The sequence below is a fragment of the Ictidomys tridecemlineatus genome, chromosome 2, assembly GCF_052094955.1.
Source record: "Ictidomys tridecemlineatus isolate mIctTri1 chromosome 2, mIctTri1.hap1, whole genome shotgun sequence".
In the NCBI taxonomy this organism is placed as follows: domain Eukaryota; kingdom Metazoa; phylum Chordata; class Mammalia; order Rodentia; family Sciuridae; genus Ictidomys; species Ictidomys tridecemlineatus.
The window spans coordinates 8,536,849-8,560,872 of NC_135478.1; the positions used below are offsets into that span (position 1 = coordinate 8,536,849).

Here is a 24,024-nt window from a genome sequence, read left to right on the forward strand (position 1 = left end):
GTTTTTGAAACTCTCTTGTTAAGTTGCCTAGGCTGTGCTCAAACTTGTCCCTGTCTGAACAGCAAGAGAAGCTAAGATTAGAGGCATGTGCCACTGCACCTGGCTCTATCTTTATGTTATTGGGAATTGAACCCAGGGACACTTTATCACTGAGTTACATCTCCAGATCCATGTTTTTATTTATTTATGTATTTATTTATGTATTTATTTATTTATTTATTCATTTATTTTCTATATGGAGGATTGAACACATAGGGCACTTAACCACTGAGCCATATCCCCAGCCCATTTTTTTTTTTTTTTTTTTTTAAAGAGAGAGTGAGAGAGGGGGACAGAGAGAGAGAGAATTTTAACATTTATTTATTTTTTCTTAATTCTCGGCGGACACAACATCTTTGTTGGTATATGGTGCTGCTGAGGATCGAACCCGGGCCGCACGCATGCTAGGCGAGCGCGCTACCGCTTGAGCCACATCCCAGCCCCCCCAGCCCATTTTTGTATTTTATTTGGAGACAGGGTTTCACTGAGTTGCTTAGCACCTTGCTAAGTTGCTGAGGCTGGCTTGCAACTCCTGATTCTCTAGCCTCAGCTTCCCAAGCAGCTGGGATTACAGGCATGTGCCATGTGCCCAGGTCCATGGTTTTCATTTATTTGCACCAGGGATTGAACACTGGGGCGCTTAATTGCTGAGCTACATCCCCATCCCCTTCTATGTTTGATTTTGAGGCAGGGTTTCACTAAATTGCTGAGGGTGTTGCTAAGTGGCTGAGGCTGGCCTTGAACTGGCAATCCTCCAGGCTCAGCCTCCCAAGTTGCTGCAATTACGGACATATTTCAGTTTATTTCTGGGTTGGTGTCTTTTTCTCTATCAAGTTCTTTCAACAGGACATTAATCTCTGTCCTCAACCACACCTTGTGGCTTCAAGATCAGAAAAAAGGCCCAGGCTTCATGCTCCATGGACCCTAATTTTGGTGAATACTCTCTTTTTAATATATTTTTAGTTGCAGATGAACACAATATTTTTACATAGTGCTGAGGATCAAAACCACAGGTGCTATGCAAGAATTCTACCACTGAGGTGAAGTGCAACTCCAGCCCCTGGTGAATTACTCTTAATATGTTTGGGCACTGGGCCTAGTTTTGGAGTCAGGCAGGAGGATCTGCCAGAGTGAGCAAGGAAAAGGAATTGTTCTCTAAAGCAGTGTGGTCATCCTATGTCCATCCTGAGATGAAAGGAAGGCAGCAGCAGTCTAGCTTGCAAGGGGAGTTCTGGGTATGATCAGGAACTCTCCTGTAATGTTCAAAGATGAGGAAGGCAATGGATGGAGGGGCGTGTTGTTAATGAGGTTGGCAGCACCCTCAACGGAGGACAGCAAGAGCAGGGGCTGGATTTGTCAAACTAATGAGAGTGAGGTGGGAAAAGCAGAAAGGGGAACAACTAGATGGCAGGGAGTGTCTTTAAGGCAAGAAGATGATAAGAGAAGTGTGATAGGGGATTGTTAATCCTGGGGCAGTGGAAATCAAGGACAGTGGTAGGAGGCTGGTCAGGGTAGGGATGCAGGGAGGAGAGAGGGCAGATGGCATCCTGCATCTTTTATGGTGGCCAAGGAGTAACATGGACAGGGAGCAATGCTGGATGTGGCTCATCAGTTTGGGCTGAAAACCTTTTACCAACCTGCGTCCAGGGGATTTTTTGGGGGGAGGTATAAGAGATTCAACCCATGGATGCTTAACCACTGAGCTACAAAACCATTCCCCCTCAGCCTTTTTTGAGACAGGGTCTCACTAAGTTGCTTAGGATCTTGCTAAACTGCTGAGGCTGGCTTTGAACTTATGATCTTCCTGCCTCAGCCTTCTGAGTCACTGGAATTACAGGTGTGCAACACCTTGCCTATTCTTTTCTTGACATTTCTAACTCAGCCCAGTGGGTCTTATAAAAGTGCAGGTTGGCCTGGCATAGTGGTGCAGGCCTGTAACTCCAACTACTTAGGAGGCTAAGTCAGCCTCAGCAATTAAGTGAGACCCTTCCCTGAAGTAAAATATAAAGGTCTGGGATGTAACTCAGTGGTAGAGCACTTACCTAGCATGAATGAGGCCCTGGATTTAAACTCCAGTATCAAAGAAAAGACTAGGAAGGATGGGGTGCCAGTCAATAGGTATCAATGATAAGCATGACTGCTTTTTCAAGAACCTGCTCCTTGCCAGGTACTCAAGCAATTGGTTTGAATAACTACAGATTAGTCCTGGGCTCCTCATGGAGATTCTGGTTTGATCCAAGGTCTGTGCTTAAGACTGTGGTCTACCTTCTCTTAATTGGGTTTGCAGGCCCCTTTGATGGGAGCTACTTTATAGTAATAAGACATTCAACAGCATTTTCTTCAGAAGGAAAAAAGAAACATAAAAGGAAAAGAAAACAATGAGAACAAAAATATTTTCTTCAGAAATGTTAACAGGAGGTTCTCTGAAAAAGGCCTATAGGCTTGGGAGTCAAAAAAACTAGAAACTGGGCTGGGGATATGGCTCAAGTGGTAGTGCGCTGGCCTGGCATGCGTCCGGCCCGGGTTCGATCCTCAGCACCACATACCAACAAAGATGTTGTGTCCGCACTAAAAAAAAATATTAAAAATTTTCTCTCTCTCCTCTCTCACTCTCTCTTTAAAAAAACAAAAAACAAAAAACTAGAAACTATTCTTGTTCTGCCACTTGGTAGCGCTGTTAGTTTAGGCAAGTTCCTTCCAGTGTAAAAAAGAGGTATTGTTGGTCTTTCTTCAAATAAGATCATGTATGTTAAAAACAACTTAGGTTCTGTTATTACCATTCATTATCATCAGTGTCCTTGAAACATCTGTAAGGTAGTGAATTTTATCTGAATACAAGACCCATTCAGGTTACCACATTCTTCTTTTTCTTTTTTTGTGGTGCTGGGGATTGAACCCAGAGCCTTGTGTATATGAAGCAAGCACTCTACCAACTGAGCTACATCCCCAGCCTCCACATTTTCTTTTAATCTAGAAGTTTATTTGAATGAGATGATCTCTGAAACACATCAAATGAACCAAAACTGTCAGAGGTACTCATCGTCTATTATTTGTGTGGAAAACATCAATAATTCCTGTAGAGAAAAATTTTTACAATGACTGCCAAGAGAAAGGAGTCCTGGGTGCCTGAGGGAGATTGACTTTACTCTTTCATCTTTTTGCCCATTTGACACTTCATATTATGTGAATATATGATCTACTAAAAATTCTTTAATCTCAGCCATACGAGGACAAGGCAAGATCCTATCTCAAAAAATAAAAAACAAAATCTTAAGTAAAGTGTAAATAATACAAAAGCAGTAGGCACAGCAGGCATCCATTTGGGTAATCATATTTTTACACATTATGTTCTTAATAAAAGAATATGTTCTTAAATATCATTTTGGGAGATTCATTCTGCACAAATAACTGTGCCGATGCTTTATTTTACTTTAATAAGATAGTAAGGTTCAGTGCCTTGGTCACACCGGGAACTCAAACCCAGGACAACGACTTGATTCTACTTAAAAAAAAAAAAAAAAAGAATTTAGAAACAAGATCTCGCTGTATTGCTTTGGGTCCTGCTAAATTGCTAAGGCTGGCTTTGAACTCATGACCCTCCTGCCTTAGCCTCCCAAGCCACTGGGATTACAGGCATGTGCCACCTGAAGATCCATTATTAAAACGTTTTTGCTCGTTTCCCTACGTTCCCAAATCTTCTCACCTTCTTCAGCAACTTAAAAAAAGTATTTTTAGTTGTAGTTGGATACAATACTTTTATTTTTATGCGGTGTTGAGGATCAAACCCAGTGCCTCACATGTGTGAGGGAACCGCTCTGCTACTGAGCTAAAACCCCAAATCCCTTAGCCAACTCTTTACTCCGAATCCTGACCCAAATAAGCATGGCATTTGTCATCTTTTTTTTTTGGCCATACGATTTATTTTTTTTAATCATACATGACAGCAGAATGTATTTTGACATAATACATACATGGAATGTACACACATCAATTATAATGTCTATTCTATTGCATCTGTCACCTTTCTAGCTATAGCCAGTATTCCTGTTGAGCTCCCAAAGGACCCTGGACCTGAGCCAGGGTGTTTCGGTTGTGAAGACTTGGCCACACAACGCTAGGAAGGTACCGGGTCACCAGTGCCTTTACTTTTGGGCCCAAGCGCACCCGGGCTAAACGTCCTGAGTCTCAGCCTGCCTCTTCAAAGAACAGCGCCAAGCACCGCAGTGCGGTCTTCACCTGTGTGGCCCTGTCCGTCCAAACTGCCAAACGGGTGGAAGGGCTGCAGGATCTCGTCCAACTCATCTCCCGTCTTTGGCGGCTCAGGGCAGGAAAGACCAGCGGGCTCCACAAGGAGGAAGGTTTTGGTACCAAAGAAGTGGGGCGCCCTGCAGCGCCGGTCTGGGCTTGATTTACAAGATCGAGGGACTCGGTCCGGATTTTCCTCATACACATCTTTTCGTCTTCGTCTGCAGCAGAAGATAGGAAGAGCGCAGCCTCCCTCCCTGGAGGCCGAATCCCCACGGGACAGCGTTTCCAGCACAGAAGACACACTTGTGCCAGACATTCGGAGGCATTTCTGTCTACGAACTCCTAGAGACCGACTAAGATGGGATCCGCGCAGCCGCGGGAAGGTCGGGTCCCTCCGTGTATCACGTGGCAACAACTGCTCGAAAACCGCCATTGAAAAAAAAGGGTCGATCTTGTCACGTGACGCAGGCCTACCAATACAGAAAAAAAGAAAACGCCGAAGAACTTGTCATATGGAAAAGGCGGCTTTTGCATTCGCAAGTGTCACGTGACAAAGCAAATACGTCAAAGGGGTGGGACCAGCACCAGAGACACGTGACACCCAAGACTACATTCGCATCACGTGACCAGAACACACCTTCTCTTTCCGCCCCTCCTTCTTATTCCGGCTGGGCTTACGTCGAGAGAAAAGCGACGAAAGGGCGGGGCTTCGGCCGGTCACGTGCTCCCGCACCTCCCCGGCGCGCGCCCGCCCGCCCGCCCGCTCGCCCCCGGCCCCGGCTCCTCCTCCCTCCTCTTCTCGCCATTGCAGTTGGACTCAGCCGCCCGGCGCGCACCGCGTGGCTTTAGGGGGGAGACCCCGGTGGGCTGTGGCAGGAGGGAGGCGGCGGCGGCTGCGAACGGGGAAGGGGACGCCGACAAGGTAAGCGTCAGTGTGGCCGTGGCCAGGCCCACTCCCGCCTCTGCCCCTCCCCCCCGCCCGTTCTCCCTCTTAGCACGGTCCTAATTGAGCTGTTGCGGTGACAAGGCTGGTGACTTCTGGTGCCTCTTGCTTGCTTTTGGCTCCCGGGTCCAGACATCCAATGCTTTTCTCCTTTGCCGGCCTCGCTCCCGCGCTCGGCCGTTACTCTCCCCCATTGTGCCGAAGAAACAAAATGGCGGCGGCGGTGGCGGCGAGGACCCAGTGCGCGCGCATCTTCCCCCCCATTTCGTGGCCCCTCGGCCCGCTTCGGCGCCTCTCGCGGGGGGTGCGCGCGCACTGGACCCTCGGATGCCGCCTCTCCCGGGCCGGGCTTTGTCTGTCGCTGCGCCGGGCGCACGCGCGCACGTGCCTAGAGCACACACCCCCTCCGGTTCTGAGCATCCTGGCAGGGACGGACCCCCCCCTCTGCTTTTTCACCCTCTCCTCCTCTTTGTCCCAGACTCTTTCTGGGTTCTTGGAGGATCACAGGTTTCTAAGGCGGGAAACGTCGCCTCCATTGTCCTCACAGGGTGAGGAGAGACGGATTCCCCCTTAACGTAAATCTTTTCTCTAGACCTATTACGGAGGAAGCCTTTATGAGTTCGTCATGTCCCCAAATCTCTGGTCCAGAGGCCTCCACGAGGTAGTGGCCAAACTTAGGATTTAAGATGGCTCGTTCTTTGGATCAGGTGGTTTTCATTGATGTTGAATGTTTTCCAGATTGTTAAGGATTAGCATCCTACCCCCAAACGGAGATGTGATGTGATTCTTGGGGACTGTTATCTGCAAAACTGGAACCCAAACGTGCGTTCTTAAATCCTTTTCTACTTTTATTTTCTCAAGTAGCTGAGCAGTTGAGATTCTTGAGGTTAACCATGAGGTTCTAATCCAGTTAATCTGCAACCTGGATGAATTATTGGTGTTATATGATGACCTGCAAGTACTTCCGCTGTTCATTGACCAAACTTGGGAAGAGTAAGCTTACTTTTCTCACTATTTCCAAAATTGCTTGCAAGTTGCTATTTAGGGACATAATGGATCAACAAGAAAGTATCATTTTTCGGTGATAAACCTCCCTTTTCTGGATACAGGAACTTCAGTGATTCTGAATCTTTCTGGTTGTTCAAGATTTTGTGGTCTCTACAGAGAGTGGTATGATAGCATATTTAGGGTCTAGGAAAATCATGAGACTTGCTATCTGAATGTAGGACTTAAATTTAGGATTTTACACTGTCTTTTCCTCAGGTATTTGTGATTGAGACCCTCCATGGATTGCTCACACTGCTGCCACTATGCTTTGTGTGTCCTCTCCTGGGATATGGCCACCATATCAGACTATGAAGAAAGTGTGTAGACCTGAGCCTCATGTACAGCTGGAAAGAGGAAGGGAAAAGGCCTAGGAAGCTGACAGGTGTTATTGAACCTGCCCAGTAGTGCTGGGATCTTTGCATTTAAGCTGTCTCTTGCCTGTTTGGAGAGCCCCAGCACCCTGAGATTTGTGAATGGAATGGAACAAGCCCTAGTGTTGTCTGCAGTATTTTATTGCTACGATTGGAGGCTAGTGATTACTTACTTCCAAGGCTTGCCCTTGCAAACACTAGATGCTGACTTATCAGAACCTCTGTCTTCTAGGAGCTTGGACATCATATTCTTTTTGTAGCTGAAAGGTGCCTGATTTACAGTTTTTGTTTCTCCTGACATCACTTGTTTATGTACATAACTTTAGAACCTATAAGCAAGAATTCGTTTAACTCTTAAGAATACTAGAAGAGTTTCACATGCTTATTGTATTCCTGATTGTGAAGAATCTAAATTTGTTGTTCCTTATTCTTCCTTTTTGTTTTAATCCTGTATTGGGGTTTGAACCTAGGTCTTATGATAGGCAAATATTCTATCACTTAGGTCCTGATTTTTCTTTAATTCTTCCTGTCCAATAACACATTGACAAGAGCAGCTACTAAGACTTTGATCTCACAGATGTGCTTTTTTTAGGATCTCTGGATAAGGCCTTCAGGTAGGACCAGGTGGAGCCAGTGCTGGGAATGGGCATTCTGTAAGTTGATCTCTTTCCTTTGGGTAAACCATAGGCAGCATCTTTAGGCTCTAGAAAGATGTAGAATTTAGAAATTTTTTTTTTTTTCCTGAAAAAGGCATTAGATGTTTTCTTTGGGGTGAGGCAGCTCTCTCTTACCTCTTTCACCCTTCTTTCAAGTGCCTTCCAGTCACCCCTCATGGCCTCATGGGAGTGATTTCTTTCCCCAAGAAACTTGAATTTTTATAAGCCTCTTGGCCTTGGTGTCCTGCTACATTTTGTCAGCAAGTTAAGTCCACCTTTTGCAGTTGTGAAAGATGGGTAATATCACCATCTAGTGTTAGCATGAATGGCCCAGGAACTTACGGGATCCCTTTATTTTGATCTTGCTTTGATTGAAACTTCTCAGCAATTTGGTTTTTTTCTAGGTTTTGTATATTGGGCGCCTTGTATTTTAGCAAAGTCCCAAGAAAGAGAGATTTGGTTACTGTTAACAGTGGGTTGGAGTTACAGGCAACACAGTGAGTGAAGTGGGCTTTGGGCTCTATAATGATGATGTGGACTTCAGTTTTCTGCTATAGCATTTGGCGGTTTTATCCAAAACAAGTAGGTTATCTCTCTGCTTTAATATTTAGAATAAGTGCCGAAATCATAGTGAAGGCAGATGTGTGTAAGGGAACCTTGTATTTTTAAAAATTGTCTATGGTAGGGGCTGGAATTGTGGCTCAGCAGTAGAGCGCTTGCCTAGCCCGGGCGGGACCCAGGTTCAATCCTCAGCACCACATAAAAATAAAATGCATTGTGGTGTGTCCATCTACACCAAAAAATAAATATTTAAAAAAAAATTGTCTTTGGTAGTTACCTTTTTTCCTGAGACAACACAGAGGTGATCCTTTATAAATAACAATTGGAAATTTAAACATTTTAAGTAAGTGCTGTTTTTCAGATGTCTTGAGAAATATCCAGTTGAAAAAATTTTTTCCTGTTGCTCATAAAATGTCTAACAGGGCTGGGGTTGTGGCTCTGTAGAACACTTGCCTAGCATGTGCGACGCACTGGGTTTGATTCTCAGCCCTGCATGTAAATAAATGAATAAAAGATCCATCAACATCTGAAAAACAATGTCTATGTAACAAAGACTGAAAATGTAACTGTGTATGTTGATGAGGATGGAACCCAGAGGCCCATTGAATCTGAGACAAGTGCTCTGCCCAAAGATGTAACTAGTTTTAAAACCAAAATGTGTATACTACCTAAGGGCCATGTTCTTTTTTTTTTTTTTTTTTTTAAAGAGAGAGTGAGAGAGAATTTTTTTAATATTTATTTTTTAGTTTTCGGCAGGCACAACGTCTTTGTTTTGTATGTGGTGCTGAGGATCGAACCCGGGCCGCATGCATGCTAGGCGAGTGCGCACCGCTTGAGCCACATCCCCAGCCCAGGGCCATGTTCTTTAGACCATTTATGATCACCAGGGATCCTTTAGTTACGAAGTTGAATGTATCTTTTTTATTAAAGTGAGTAAACTTGCTTCAGATTATTTTTACAATTTTAGTAATAATGAGAATGACCCTGCTGGCAATTTGAAACACATAATTTGTCTTGAACTTGCCAAACAGCTGTCTTTCTTTTTTTTTTTTCTCTTTTGCAGCAATCTCTGAGCTACATCCCCAGCTCTTGTTATTCTATTTTGATACAGGGTCTTACTGATTGCTCAGGGTGGCCTTCAACTATTGGGCTCAAGTGATCCTCCTGCTTCTGTCTCCAGTAATTTATAATTTATTTTAAAAAATCTAACCCAGGGCTGGGGTTGTGGCTCAGTGGTAGAGCACTTGCCTAGCATGTATGAGGCACTGGATTTGATTCTCAGCACCACATATAAACAAACAAAGATTAATTAATAATAAAAAACATTAAAAAAAATAACCCACGAACATCTGTAATCTCAGCTACTCTGGAAACTAGGGCAGGTGCATCAGGACCTGAGGAGCTCATGGCCAGCCATAGACTCAATATTAAGGGAAAAAAATGTCAAAAACATGGAAACAAACAGCTCAGGTTCATAGGAGAATTTAATAATCATTTGATCCATAGGTACAGTGCAGTATCTTCATAGGAGGGAATAATTGTTGACCAGTTAAATGTGGAGGTTCTGTGGACTGCCTAGTGATGATAACTACAGTTTTGCAAAGCAAACTGTATAAACTAGGGGAGAGCAGGAATTAAATGAATTTTGGTGAAATTACTTAAGTCTTTTTCTTTTAATTTTGGGGGTTGAACCCAGAAGTGCTATACCACTGAGTCACATCCCCGTCCCTTTTTAAAAAAATTTGTTTTATTTTTAAATTTTTAAAAAATATTTATTTATTTATTAGTTTTAGGCGGACACAACATCTTTGTATGTGGTGCTGAGGATCGAACCTGGGCCTCACGCATGCCAGGCAAGCAACCTACCGCTTGAGCCACATCCCCAGCCCCTTTAATTTATTTTTTAGTTGTAATTGGAAATGGTACCTTTATATCACTTATTTATTCTTAGGTGGTGCTGAGGATCGAACCCAGGGTCGTGCATGTGCAAGGCGAGCTCTCAACCCCTGCTCCCCCAGCCCTTTTTGTGTTTTGAGACAGGGTCTCACCAAGTTGTTTAGGGTCTTGCTGAGTTGCTGGGTTTACAGCTTCTTCCTCTGCACACCATATGAGTCTCTTTAATCCCCCCCAAGTTATTTATTTATTTTTTAATATTTGTTTTTTAGTTGGACACAATAGCTTTATTTTTATGTGGTGCTGAGGATCGAACCCAGGGCGTTGCACGTGATATGCAAGCGCTCTACCACTGAGCCACAACCCTGCCCCCAAATTATTTATCTTTTTTGCAGTGCTGGAAACAGAACCCAGAGCATCAAGTGCTGTACTACTGGGCTAACCCTCAGGTCTGCTTTTTAAAATCCAAGGTTGCAACTTGGAAAATGGTTTAGCAGTTTTTTATAAAACTGAACTGGCAACTGGGACTGAGGTGGTAGCTCAGTGGTAGATCACTTGCCTAGCATGTGCAAGGCCTTGGGTTCAATCCCCAGCACCCCAAAATACTAACTAGCTACTACTATGTGATGGAGCAATTACACTCTTGAAAACATACATATTCATAGTAGCTCTAAGAGTCACCATCTGTGGGCTGGAGTTATGGCTCAGCGGTAGAGCATTTGCCTCGCATGTGCAAGGCCCTGGGTTTGATCCTCAGCACCACATTAAAAACAACAACAACGGGGGCTGGGGATGTGGCTCAAGCGGTAGCGCGCTCGCCTAGCATGCGTGCGGCCCGGGTTCGATCCTCAGCAGCACCACATACCAACAAAGATGTTGTGTCCGCCGAGAACTGAGAAAAAATAAATAAATGTTAAAATTCTCTCTCTCTCTCTCTGTCCCCCTCTCTCTCTCAAAAAAAAAAAAAAAAAAAAAAAAAAAAAAAAAAAAAAAATAAAAAAATAAAAACAACAACAACAACCCAGATGTCCTTCAGTATGTGAATGGTTAAACAAACATTAGCACATGCATCCTAATGAATATTATTTAGCAACAAAAGAACTCTATTGAGTGAAATAAGGAAATATGAATGGTTACATAGTCTACAATACCATTTATATGCCATTCTCTGTGTGTGTGCTGAGGATTGAACCCAGGGCCTTTCACATGCTAAGCAGGGTGCATGGTAAGAACTTGCTTTACCACTGAGATAACACCCTCATTCCTCTGTGACTTTTTTAAATTTTTGGTATCTGGGATTGAACCCAGGGTGCTTAACCACTGAGCCACATCCCTAGCTCTTCTTACTTTTTATTTTGAGACAGTCTCACTAAGTTGCTGTGGGTTTCACTAATTTGCTGAAGTTGATCTCCAATTTGCTGTCCTCCTGCTTCAGCCTCCTGAGTCACTGGGATGATAGGCCTGTGCAGCCATGTCCAATTTTGTGCTGACATTCTTAAAATGACAAAATACAAAATGATTGGATTAGCGGTTGCCAGGGGCTAGGGAGTTGAAAAGGCTAGAGAAGGTTGAAAAGTGGATTTAAGCACAGAGCAGCAGGAGGGATCCTTGTGTCGTGGGGGCATTTTCTATACTTTTGACTGTTTCAGTGTCTTATAGTGATTAAGCTATTGTGCTATAATATTTTTGCAAGGCATTACCACTGGAGGAAAAGAGTAGTGTATTTTTTTTTTTTTTTTTGGTAATATGAAAGATTGAACCTAGGTCCTAGGGGCCTGGACCACTAAACTACATCTGTAGCCCTTTACATTTTTATTATTTATTGGTACCAGGGATCAAATCCAGGGTTGTTTTAGAACTGAGCTACATCCCCAGCCCTTTTTTTATTTTTTATTTTGAGATGGGGTCTTGCTAAGCTTCTGAGCCTGATCTCTTGGTTCAGCCTCCATAGTCACTGGAATTACACACGTGTCACCACTTGACACTAAAAATGGAGGAAGGAAATAAACTTGAAGGTGATAGTCCTTTAAGTAGAAAATATTAGAAGTAGTTTATTCCTAATCTTTTTAAAAAAAAATATTCTTATGTGGTGCTGAGGATTGAACCTCGTGCCTCACACATGTGAGGCAGGCAGGCTCTCTACCTCTGAGCTATAGCTCCTATTCCTAACTTTTGACCTGTTGGTCAGTAGAAACATTGTTGCAGGCAGAACCAGGAACAATTGAGTTATACTTTAGATTTGTGGTGGATTATTCAATTTCTCAAGAGTAGCACAGAATTTAGATTAGCATCATCTGGCTGGGTTGATTTGTATAAAATTGCTTTCCATATGTTCTTGATGATGTGAAAGTATAAAAAATTTAAGGAATCACTGAGAGTAGCTCATTTGTATCATTTTACTTCAGAGCCCAGGATGGGCTAGCTTTAGAGACATCCAGAAGCTGGCTTGAGTCCATGCAAATTTTAAAACCTAATTCAGTCTTTTTAAGATGAATATCCACTTCAAGACCATCTCCCAGAGTCACTGGGAAGGTTTTTTTTTTTTTTTTTTAAATATTTATTTTTTAGGTGTAGATGGACACAACATAATGCCTTTACTTTTATGTGGTGCTGAGGATCGAACCCGGGTCCCGCCTGTCCTAGGCGAACGCTCTACCGCTGAGCCACAATCCCAGCCCACTGGGAAGGTTTTTAAGATTTTGTGAAACACGGTGGGCCATGCCTGTTTATTCATTCTCCAAACATTTGTTGATAAGTGTGCCAACTTGGGTATGCTTTTTCCCAGCTGCAAGTTCCTTGAACTTCATATTGTAGTCAGTGAGGTTAGGAAGAAGGCTATCACATCCTAGGCATAAAGGTTTTGTGGTTTTACATCTTACTCTGCATGCTGTGGCTGGGCTGGTTTCGGGAACAAAAGAAAGATACCAATTCCTGCATGTTAGAATATGCAAACCACATGCAAAACATGTTTAAAATCCTGGTGCTTCACTTACCACTTTTACCTGTCTTGGGCGGCCCCCCCCCCCTTCATGAGGCTGGTCTTGCTGGTGCCAAGCTGAGTCATGACCATGGTTACAGGAGCAGCTTTTGTGGAGGTAGATTGCTAGGGGGCAGTGGAGGCTTGTGTATAGGTGGGTGCTGTGGGCTTCCCTCCTTTATTGTTCATTCCTTAAAAATCTCTTGAGAAGGAGGTTGGTGCTCACCTTGAAGACTCTGGAGTCAGTTCATGAGATGGAATCCCTGGTGTTCAAGGCCAGGTCAGCTTTTTTTGTACACAATATATTTATTTTTATGTGGTGCTGAGGATCGAACCCTTGACCTCGCACATGCTACGGTGAGCGCTCTACCACTGAGCCACAACTCCAGGCCCAAGTCAGCTGTCTTGACTGACAGATCTGGAGTCAAAACTAGATCTTGATGCTAGTTTTGTTGACTTGCAAAGAAGAATAGCTCGAGTCCTTTAAATAGAAAATATTAGAAGCAGTTTATTCCTAATCAGTTAATGAGTACTCTTACTTGCTTTGTTCCTCTGATTCAGAAGGCATCACCACGGTGATCTGGTCTAAAGAAGGAGGGCCCAGGCATCAATGGACTATAGGCAGACCAAGTGTGGTGGCCATACCAGCTGAATAGAGCCTAGTGAGTCACTTCAAGGGTCCTGTGGTGCACCTGTCTACTGGAGGAGAGCATGAAGTGAGGCAGCCCCCTGTAGCCAAGACTTGCCTACGTTTCTGTTCAACAGGGAACACAGTAGACAGAAAACTTATATATGCAGGCTCTTTTTTTTTTTTTTTTTTTTTTTTTTTTTTGGTATCAGGGATTGAACTCAGGCACTCAACCCCTGATCCACATCATATCCCCAGCCCTATTTTGTATTTTATTTAGAGACAGAACAGAGTCTCACTGAGTTGCTTAGCACCTCGCCAAATTGCTGAGGCTGGCTTTGAACTCGAGTTTCTCCTGCCTCAGCCTCCTAAGTAGCTGGGATTACAGGTAGGCACACTGTGCCTGGCCAGGCCATGTGTTTCTGGGGCATGTGCTGTGCTTGAGGCATGTTAATAGATGGTGGGGGTTCTTTTTTCTGTTTTTATTCTCTATTTGGAAGTGAATCCAAAGGTGCATTGCCATTGAGTACATCTCCAGCCCTTTTCAGATTTTTTTTTTTTAAGAGGGGGAGAGAGAGAATTTTAATATTTATTTTTTAGTTTTTGGCGGACACAACATCTTTGTTTTGTATGTGGTGCTGAGGATCGAACCCAGGCCGAACGCATGCCAGGCGAGTGCGCTACCGCTTGAGCCACATCCCCAGCCTCCTTTTTAGATTTTGAGACAAGAGTCTTGCTAAGCTGCCCATGTTGGTCTCAAACTTTGTGATTCTCCTGCCTCAGCCTCCCTAGCAGCTGGGATTACAGATGAGAGTTAGCTGCGCCTGGCTATGGGGTGATATTTTGACTCAGTGAATGTCATTCCCTACTGGTGGAAGAGTGGTTTTCTATTCAGGACTCTTGCTGCCTGTCAAATGGTATTTTTAGAGGTTTTGCATCAGCTGGGGGGTGGGTGGGCAATGTTTTCTCTTGCTTTTAACAATACTCAGAATATAGTAGCATTTTTAAAAAAATCTATGGATTAAGGGATTTGTATAAATTTAATATGTTAACCATTTTAATTGTCTTATGTTTAAACATATTTATAACACTGTTGCAAAGAGAAAGTAAGAGAAGGGTGACAAAAGTAAGCACCTACCTTTACACACAGCTTTGGTTATGCTATTGACTTTTTTGTGTGTGTGCTGGGGATTGAACCTAGGGCCTTGTGCATGCTAGACAAGCTCTGTACCAACTGAGCTATATCCCCAGCTCATTGATTAAGCCTGTGTTTCACACCTTGTCCACTATCTGTATATTCTATGTATCCTTTAGTAACTTCACTTTTTTAAAAAATATTTTTTTAGATATACGTGGGCACACTATCTTTTTTTTTCCTTTTTTATAGGTGGGGGAAGAATTTTTTTTTAAATATTTATTTTTTAGTTTTCGGTGGACACAACATCTTTATTTTTATATGATGCTGAGGATCGAACCCAGCACCCCGCGCATGCCAGGTGAGCGGGCTACCGCTTGAGGCACATCCCCAGCCAGGGCACAATATCTTTATTTTGTTTTTTTATTTTTATGTGGTGTTGAGGACTGAACCTAGGTCTCACACATACAAGGCGAGTGCTCTACCACTGAGCCACAACCCAGCCCAGTTACTTTACTTTTTATGGGGTATTTCAATCTAAATAGCAGCACAAAGTTGAAGTCTTCCCTCTGTGGCTTAGCTGGAAAAGAGAGAGAGAGAGAGAGAGAATTTTTAATATTTATGTTTTAGTTCTCGGAGGACACAACATCTTTGTTGGTATGTGGTGCTGAGGATCGAACCTGGGACACACGCATGCCAGGCGAGCGCGCTACCGCTTGAGCCACATCCCCAGCCCCTGGAGTTGTTTTTTGTTGGGGAGTGCTACTGGGGATTGAACCCAGGGGTGCTTTACCACTGAGCTGTAATCCCCATCTTTTAAAATTTTATTTTGAGGCAGGGTCTCATCAAGTTGCCCAGCTTTCAACTTGTGCTTCTCTTACCTCAGTATCCCAAGTAGCTGGGTATATAGGTATGCAGCATTGTGCTGGCTATTTCAGTGGTTTTTTAGGTAATTATTGTTCTCTTTCTTTACCCCCGCTCTTCCTTCTGCCCTACCTCACTCCTGCCACCCCAGTACTGGGGAATGAACATAGGGGTGTGCACTACCACTGAGTCACATCCCCAGCTCTTTTTTTTTTTTTTTTAATTATCTGATACTGGGGATTGAACTTATAACCACTGGATCATATCCCCAGCCCTTTTTTTTCCCTTTCTTTTTTTGTTGGACACAATATATTATTTATTTATTTTTATGTGGTGCTGAGCCTCAAACCCAGGACCTCGAACATGCTAGGAGAGTGCTCTATCGCTGAGCCACAACTCCAGCCCCCTTTCTTAATTTTTGAGACAGGGTCTTACTAAGCAGCTTAGGACCTCAGCCTCCCAAGTCACTGGGATTATAGGTGTGTGCCACCACACCAAATCTTTTTTTGTTTTTTATTCTGAGACAGGTCTTCCTAACTTGCCTGAGCTGACTCAAATTTGCCAATCCTCCTGCCTCAGCCCCCAAGGTGTGTTCCACTGTGGCTGCCTCCTCCCCCTCCCCTCACCCCTGTCTTTTAAAGTTAGGTACAGATCTTGAGTGTGCTCTTTAGTGAGTTTTGACCAGTGCATCATCCTAAAAAGCCCTCTTAGGCTCCTTCCCAAAGTGGTCCCTACCACTATCCCCACTCATGGTTCTGAATTTTTTTCTAGTGTTCATTGGTTTTGCTTTTTCTGTAACTACTTTAAGAGATTGTACCCAGGGGCATTTAACCATTGAGCCACAATCCCTGCTGTTTTTTTGGTGTGGGAGTTGGGCTCAAGTGCCTCACACATGCTGGGCAAGTGCTCCTCTACTACTGAACCACAACCCCAGCTCAATAAATAAATAGGGTTTTAAACTGCGTTCTTCCTCCTCATATTGATGATACTGCAGCATAGATAAGACCAAGCCTGGTGGCTATGTGACAGGACTTGGGAGACTGTCACAGTTTATCATGTAGCTCAGGTGTCTCTTTGTGCCTGTCAGAAAACAGGCTGTGTTTGTTTCGGTTTTTAGTTTATCTGCCATGTCTGCACCTTTGTAGAAGTTTTTTAAGTTTACTCTGCGTTAGAAATGAAACTGGGCTGGGGTTGTGGCTTAGTGGTAGAGCGGTTGCTTGCCTAGCATGTGTGAGGCACTGGGTTCCATCCTCAGCATCACAAAAAATTTTTTAAAAAAAGGTATTGTGTCTGTCTATAGTTAAAAATTATTTAAATAAAACTGTCATGGGGACTGGGGATGTGGCTCAAGCGGTAGCATGCTTGCCTGGTATGCGTGTGTCCCGGGTTCGATCCGCAGCACCACAAACAAAGATGTGTGTCCGCCGATAACTAAAAAAATATAAATATTAAAATTCTCTCTCTCACTCTCTCTTTAAAAAAAAAAAAAACTGTCATGGAGGGGCTCAGCAGTAGAGTGCTTGCCTAACACGTGTGAGGTGCTGGGTTCGATCCTCAGCACCATATAAAAATAAGTAAGTCATTGTGTCCGACTACAACTAAAAAAAAATATTTTAAAAAACTGTCATGGAGGGGCTGGGGTTTTGGCTTATTGGTAGAACACTTGTCTAGCACATGTGAAGCAGTGGGTTCAATCCTCAGCACCACATGAAAACAAATAAAATAAAGGTATTGTGTCCATCTACAACTAAAAAAAAAAGCTGTCATGTGGGCGTGGGTTGGTTGTGGCTTAGTGACATAGCACTTGCCTTGCACATGTGAGGCACTGGGTTCGATTCTCAGCACCACATAAAAATGAATAAACAAAATAAAGATATTTTTAAAAAACTGTCATGGAACTTTTAAAACATGCACAAGCGAACCCCAGTATATCCATCTCCCAGCTTCAGCAGCTATCAACTCCCATAGTCTTTGAAACCAGGGGAACTTTACTATTGAGCTACAGTCTCCAGTCCTTTTATTTTTTTGGTATTGGTGATTGAACCCTGGGGTGCTTTACCACTGAGCCACTTCCCTAGCCCGTTTTTCTTTTTATTTTGATACAGGGTCTGTCTAAGTTGTTTAGGGCCTTGTGAAGTTGCTGAGGCTGTGAAGTCTACCTCAGCTCAGACCTTTTATGTATTTTTTTTGGTACTAGGTATTGAACCCAGGGGTCTTAAACATTGAGCTACCATCTCTGTTTATTTTTTAAATTTTGAGACAGGGTCTGTTGAGGCTGGTGTTGAATTTAGGATTCTCTTTCTGCAGTCTCCTGAGTAACTGGGATTATAGGTATGTGCCACCTTGTCTGATAGGTTCATATGTTTTTAATGATTCTTTTTTTTTTTAATTGGCTCCTCCCCCCCCCATCCTTTCCTGTATTGGGGCTTGAACTCAGAGGCCCTCTACCACTGAGCCATATTATCAACTCTTTTCAATCAATCTGAAATAAGTCTCCCTCAGTTGCCTAAGCTGGCCAGGTATTTCATCCTCCTTTCTGGAATATTTTAGGGTGAATACTTGGCATGTAATAAATGTATCTGAAATATGTATAAAATAGATAATGATGTTCTTTCCAAACATGACCCCAGTATCATATGTTCCTAGTTGAAAGATTTTTCATTATCACAGGACACACTTGGGCATGCAGTTTGCTCATCACTTAATCTGCATCAGTCTGGTAATGTAGATTTTTTTGGGAGTACAATTTGGTCTTTTTTTCCCCCCCAGTAGTTACAGATAAGCAGCATGCTTAGGCAAGCGCTCTGCCACTGAAGTACGGCCCCAGCTCCAAGTTGGTATTATTTTTGAGGGATTTCTGTCATATGCTTTTTGTAGGTTGACTCCTGTAATTTTCAGTCTCTCCCTGCATAGAGTAAAGGGACTACCTCCATGCTGCAGCTGTAGGGAGGAAGCTGCACTGAAACTGTTCAAGAGGGCACAGCTAGTGGCTGAGGGCACAGGGTTTCAGGTTCAGGTTTGTGTGGAAGCTTCCACTTGATTGAGTGGCTCACCAAGGGTCCAGGCCCAGGGAGCAGCTAAGCCTTAGACTTGGTCTCCCACTTTTCCCACCCCATGCTCCCTCTGTTGTTCCTTTATCCCTTTCCTCTCATGAAGACTTTAACTCTCCTACATCCTGTTGCTTGACTCTGTGAGGGTGTCACCCACTGTTTTTCCCTAGGTGTTGAGGTTTAGAAACTTACGTGTTTGTAATTCGAATTGCTAGGTAGTCCTGAAGCAACATAAGAAATTCTTGATTTGGTCAGTTATGTTAGGATTTGTTGGTGAAACTGCTTGCTGTTTGTATGATTGAGGGGGAAGGTGGAGTCATCTGGTCTGTAGATGGCTGTTGTTTACTTCTTTGGAAGATTTCAGTATGGGCAGACTGTTTGCAAAGACCCGGAATTGAGTAGGTTATAGTTGGCATGTTATTTAGTAGAGACCAGAATTGTAATTATAGCCACTTTTATTGTGAAGACTTACATTGTCTGTTTTCGTTTGTCTCACCCTCTCTAGAGTTGAGCCCAAAGGAATACCACTTGATGTAGTTGTCATATGTGCCTGTTAATTTTTTAGAAGGTCTTTGCTTTTCTATAAAACAGAAGCCTTTTGGCTCACTCTCGTGCTTGTTTTCCTTCTTTTTAGCACATTTAAGGCCTAGAACTCTTCTAAAGCTCTTTTTTCTTTTTTAAGCACCAAGATTTTGATGAGCTTTTCTGCTTTGTACTGTTTTTTTTTTTTTTCAGACTTGTTAATATTCTTGTATATATATATTTTGGTCCTGTTGATAGAACCCAGGGCTTCTAAGCATGTGCTCTACCACTGAGCCATACTTATAAAAATTGGTAGACTTGGGGGGCTGGGGATGTGGCTCAAGTGGTAACGCGCTCACCTGGCATGCGTGGGGCGCTGGGTTCAATCCTCAGCACCACATAAAATAAAGATGTTGTGTTCACTGAAAACTGAAAAATAAATATTAAAAAACTCTCTCTCTCTCTTTAAAAAAAATTGATAGACTTGGGGATGGGAGTGTGACACAGCAGTAGAGCATTTGCCTGATGTGTGCAAGGCACAAGAAAGGAAAAAAGGATGCTTACTGTATGTGAAGGGATGATGAAGGAAGATAGAAAAACGAGTTAAAACTGAGTGTGGGCTGGAAGTCAGACCTGACTTCCAGAAAGTAGCACTTTTCATTTTAAGGGAATTTATAGTTGAGTGCCTTGGTTTAGCACTGGATACTTGAAAACAAAGATGTGTCCTTCTGTGTTAACAGGCCCCGTTGTGAGGCAGCACCCATGTTCTTACTGCCAAATATCTGACTGCTAAAATTAGAAACTATGTATAAAATATATGCAACTAATAAGATTTTCTGGTCTTATAGATAGTTGAAGTATTGATAACACCAAGGAAATCTGTGACAATTTGAAAAGATAAGCAAAAGTTTGATTTGCAGACACTACAGAAAAAGAAATAAAAATGGTAAGAAAGTTGTTTTTGTTTTCTTAATTTATGCGCAAAGATGTTTGTAGTAATTCCCCAAAGCATTTGACTGTTACCATTTTATATTAGACTTTTTAAATTATAAAGTAATGTGTGTCATAATAATTCAAATACAGTAGTCCCCCCTTATCCGCGTTTTTGCTTGCCATGGTTTCAGTTACCTGTGGTCCATCGTGGTCTGAACATATTAAATTGAAAATTCCAGAAATAAACAATTCATAGGTTTTAAATTGTGCACCGTCACAATGCCTGCGTCATTCACCTCACTTCATCTCATCACGTAGGCATTGTATCATCATCACTTCATCACAAGAAGAAGAAGGGTGAGTACAGTGCAATAAGATATTTTGAGAGAGTCCACAGTCACAGAACTTAATTACAGTTTTTGTTACAATTGTTATGTTACTGTTTTTAATCTCTTACTTGCCTGATTTACAAATTAAACTTTATATACTTACCTATGTAGAGGAAAAACATAGGATTATGTCGGGTTTGACATGTTGACGGCTTTAGACATCCACTGGGGTCTTCCAATGTATCCCCCGCGGACAAGGGGGACTACTGTAGTATAGAGATGTATATTGCCCCATTCCTTTTGCTTGGAGAAAACAGCTAAATTTAGTTGTCTAGCTTCCTAGTCCTTCAGTTGTATTCACACAGTCATTTTTTATGTGACTGTTTGGAAACGTGCAACTCAAATGAGAAGTGGTAGGTTGCCTAGTCTCTTTACATCATTTTTAGCTTAGTTTTCACATTTCCAGCGTCCAATGCGAATTTTTGTGAATGATGATCGCCATGTGATGGCAAAGCATTCTTCAGTTTATCCAACACAAGAGGAACTGGAGGCAGTGCAGAACATGGTGTCTCACACTGAGCGGGCCCTCAAAGCTGTGTCTGATTGGATTGATGAGCAGGAGAAGGGCAGTGGCGAGCATGCTGAGTCTGACAACATGGATGTGCCCCCAGACGATGAGAGCAAAGAAGGGTCAGGGTAAGTTTGAGATTTTGTGTTGTGAGACAAGTCAGTGTAGAGGTCATCGTCTCTTTTTCCTAAGAAATTCTACCTCTCTGGGTCCTGGTTACACCCACTTCCCACTGAGCCAGGCTTTGGTCTGTCCCTCAGGGAACAGAAGGCAGAACATATGACCAGGACTCTGCGGGGTGTGATGAGGGTTGGCCTTGTGGCAAAAGGCCTTCTCCTGAAGGGAGACTTGGATCTGGAGCTGGTGCTGCTATGTAAGGAGAAGCCCACAACTGCCCTCCTGGACAAGGTGGCTGACAACTTGGCCATCCAGCTCGCCGTAAGTGTTAACACCACCAATGGCCTGGGGTGGGGGCAGGCAGGAGGGTGTAATGGAGGACATGAGGCAAAGGAAAAGGATCATGCAGGCTCCCTCTTATACTTGCATGTGGAGACCTCCTCTGTAGGTAATAGGAAGAATACCACAGAGCAACTGAGGATCTGTAGGAAGTCACCTGCTGGTGATAATGGCATCCATACATTGCCAGCTAGTAAGGACCTAGTGGTTGTCATGTACAAGGCTGCACAAGATCCATAGCCAGACTCAATTGGATGAGTGGATAGATGATACAAGAATTAATCTTCCTTCTTCAGCCAGACCTGGTTACAGACAGACATTTTATTTTTAAACATTCACTTATTTTTTTTTTTTTTTAAGAGAGAGTGAGAGAGGAGAGAGAGAGAGAATTTTTAATATTTATTTTTTAGTTCTTGGTGGACACAACATCTTTGTTGGTATGTGGTGCTGAGGATCGAACCCAGGCCGCATGCATACCAGGCGAGCATGCTACCGCTTGAGCCACATCCCCAGCCCCTCACTTATTTTTTAAAAATATATTTTTTGTTGTATATGGACACAATACCTTTTATTATATTTTTATGTGGTGCTGAAGATTGAACCCAGTGCCTCACATGTGCAAGACGAGAGCGCTACCACAGAGCCACACTCCCAGCCTCTCAACATTCATGTATTTGTTCCATTAAAAAAGCATTGTTTGGGGCTGGGGATATAGCTCAGTTGGTAGACTGCTTGCGTCACATGCATAAGGCCATGGGTTCAATCCCTAGCAACACACACACACACAAAATTTAAAAAAACATCGTAGCCTTGCATGGTGGTGCACATTTGTAATCTTCAACAATTTGGGAGGCTGAGGCAGGAAAATCAGAAGTTCAAGGCCAATCTAGGCAATTTAGTGAGACCTTGTTTCAAAAAAAATAGAAAGGATTGGGTTGTAGCTCAGAGGTAGAGTGCTTCCTTGAGTTCAATCCCCAGTAGTAGAAAGAGAGGAAGGAAGGAAAGAAGAAAGAAAGGCAGGCAGGCATGAAGTTAACGTGGTGGCATTCCTATAATCCCTGCTATTTAGTAGGCTGAGGCAGGGAATTGTTAAGAGGTCAACCTGTACATCACTGCTGTATGCTGCCTCTTCAGGATGATCTCTGGATTTAGCTACAAGAAAAGGAAAGAAAAAGAAATTTAAAATGAGCCCTAAGTCTTATTCTATTGAAAATAAAACATTTTCACTTGTAATCATTGTTCTTGCACATTTGGGATTCAGGACTAATTTATATGTAGTGCTGAGGATCGAAACCAGGGCCTTGCACATATTAGGCAAGTGCTCTACCGCTGAGCCACAACCCCAGCCCTTAGTCATAACTTTTAAATTCATTTTACCATTGTGTAAAAAAAGTTTTAAGTGTAGCAAATTGGTGTATTTTTAAAGGAAAAACTTGTAGTCTTTCTTTTTTTCCCCCCATGTGGCACTGGAGGTTGAACCCATGGCCTTTGGCATTGAGCCCTGGGTTCTTTATTATATCTTGGGGACAGGGTCTTACTAACTTGCTGCAGCTGGCCTTGAACTTGCAATCCTCCTGTGTCAGCTTCCAAAGTTGGGATAATAGGTGTGTGCACCACATCCAGCAAGAGTCTTTCTTTAGAAAAAGTAATGGAGGGGCTGAGATTGTAGCTCAGCGGTAGAGGGCTTGCCTAGCACATGTGAGGCACTGGGTTCGATCCTTAGCACCACATATAAATAAATAAAAGAAAAAGATATTGTGTCCACCTACAACTAAAAAAATATTTAAGGAAAGAAAAAGGTAGCTGGGCGTGGTAGCACACACTTGTAATCCCAGCGGCTCAGAGGCAGGAGGATTGTGAATTCAAAGCCAGCCCCAGCAGTTTACCAAGGTGCTAAGCAACTCAGTGAGACCCTGTCTCTAAATAAAATACAAAATAAGGCTGGGGATATGGCTCATTGGGTGAGTGCCCGTGAGTTCAATCCCTGGTACCTCCCCCCAAAAATTAATAATGAAACAAGGCCTGCCTACAGTCTCCCTAACTCAGGAGGCTGAGGCAAAGGGAATCACAGGTTTGAGGCCAGCCTCAGAAACTTGGCAAGACCCTGCTTAAAATAAGAAGTAAAAGTGGTGAAGTACCTCTTTAGAAAAAAGATAAAATAATTAATATGGGCTTGGGCTGTAGTTGGGTGGTAGAGTTTATGTGGAACATGTGCAAGACTCTTAAGTTCAAAGCCCAGCTCAGAAAAAAGGGAGCTATCTTAATCATTTGAGTGTTATTTTTTTTCCTCAGGGATATTTGGTTGTATCTGGAGACAACAGGGGTGTGGTGGATACTCCCACACCTAATAGGGGACAGGGATGTTGCTGAACATCCTGTGATGCACAGAGCAGCTTTCCGCTCCCTCAACTGAGAGTTTTCAGCCCAAATTGAGCACAATGGCACACACCTGTAATCCTAGCAATTCAAGAGGCTAAGGCAGGATGATGCCAAGTTTGAGAGCAGCCTTGACAATTTAGCAAGATCCTGTCTCAAAATACCTAGGGCTGGGGATTTAACTTGTTGGATTTATTCCCAGTACTGTCCAAAAAGAAAAAAACAAAAAATCAGCCCAGAAGGTTGATTGTGCCTAAGTGGATAAATCTTTTTATTGGTACTGAGGAACCTAGGGGCACTTTACCACTGGGCTACAAGTGCAGCCCTTTTTATGTTTTTATTTTGAGATAGGATCTCACCAAGTTGTTTAGGGTCTTTCCAAGTTGCTGGGGCTGGGCGCAGACTTATACACTTCCTTTCCTCTGAGT

At 43.1% G+C, this 24,024-nt stretch overlaps 1 protein-coding gene and 1 long non-coding RNA gene across 12 annotated transcripts in view; one reads left to right on the top strand and one right to left on the bottom strand.

The window, feature by feature from the left end:
• Positions 1-4,492: 4,492 nt before the first annotated feature.
• LOC144372944 (uncharacterized) lies at positions 4,493-5,034 on the bottom strand. The gene is made up of 2 exons (XR_013432763.1): positions 4,925-5,034; positions 4,493-4,757 (listed from the first exon to the last, which is right to left on the bottom strand). It is a non-coding gene; the product is annotated as an uncharacterized LOC144372944 (long non-coding RNA).
• A 15-nt stretch (positions 5,035-5,049) lies between these two features.
• Positions 5,050-24,024, top strand: part of Ilf3 (interleukin enhancer binding factor 3) — a 36,755-nt gene continuing 17,780 nt past the window's right edge. For 6 of the 11 annotated variants that reach the window (XM_040290457.2, XM_021733861.3, XM_078036127.1 and 3 more), the window contains exons 1-5: positions 5,050-5,209; positions 19,783-19,880; positions 20,186-20,224; positions 20,663-20,892; positions 21,025-21,202. In XM_040290457.2, coding sequence (XP_040146391.1) covers positions 19,878-19,880; positions 20,186-20,224; positions 20,663-20,892; positions 21,025-21,202 — 450 coding nt within the window. In that variant the 5' untranslated portion in view covers positions 5,050-5,209; positions 19,783-19,877. Of the gene's footprint in view, positions 5,210-7,240; positions 7,302-19,782; positions 19,881-20,185; positions 20,225-20,662; positions 20,893-21,024; positions 21,203-24,024 lie in introns of all 11 variants that reach the window. The other 5 variants (XM_005336139.5, XM_013363309.4, XM_021733858.3 and 2 more) reach the window with 4 other exon arrangements.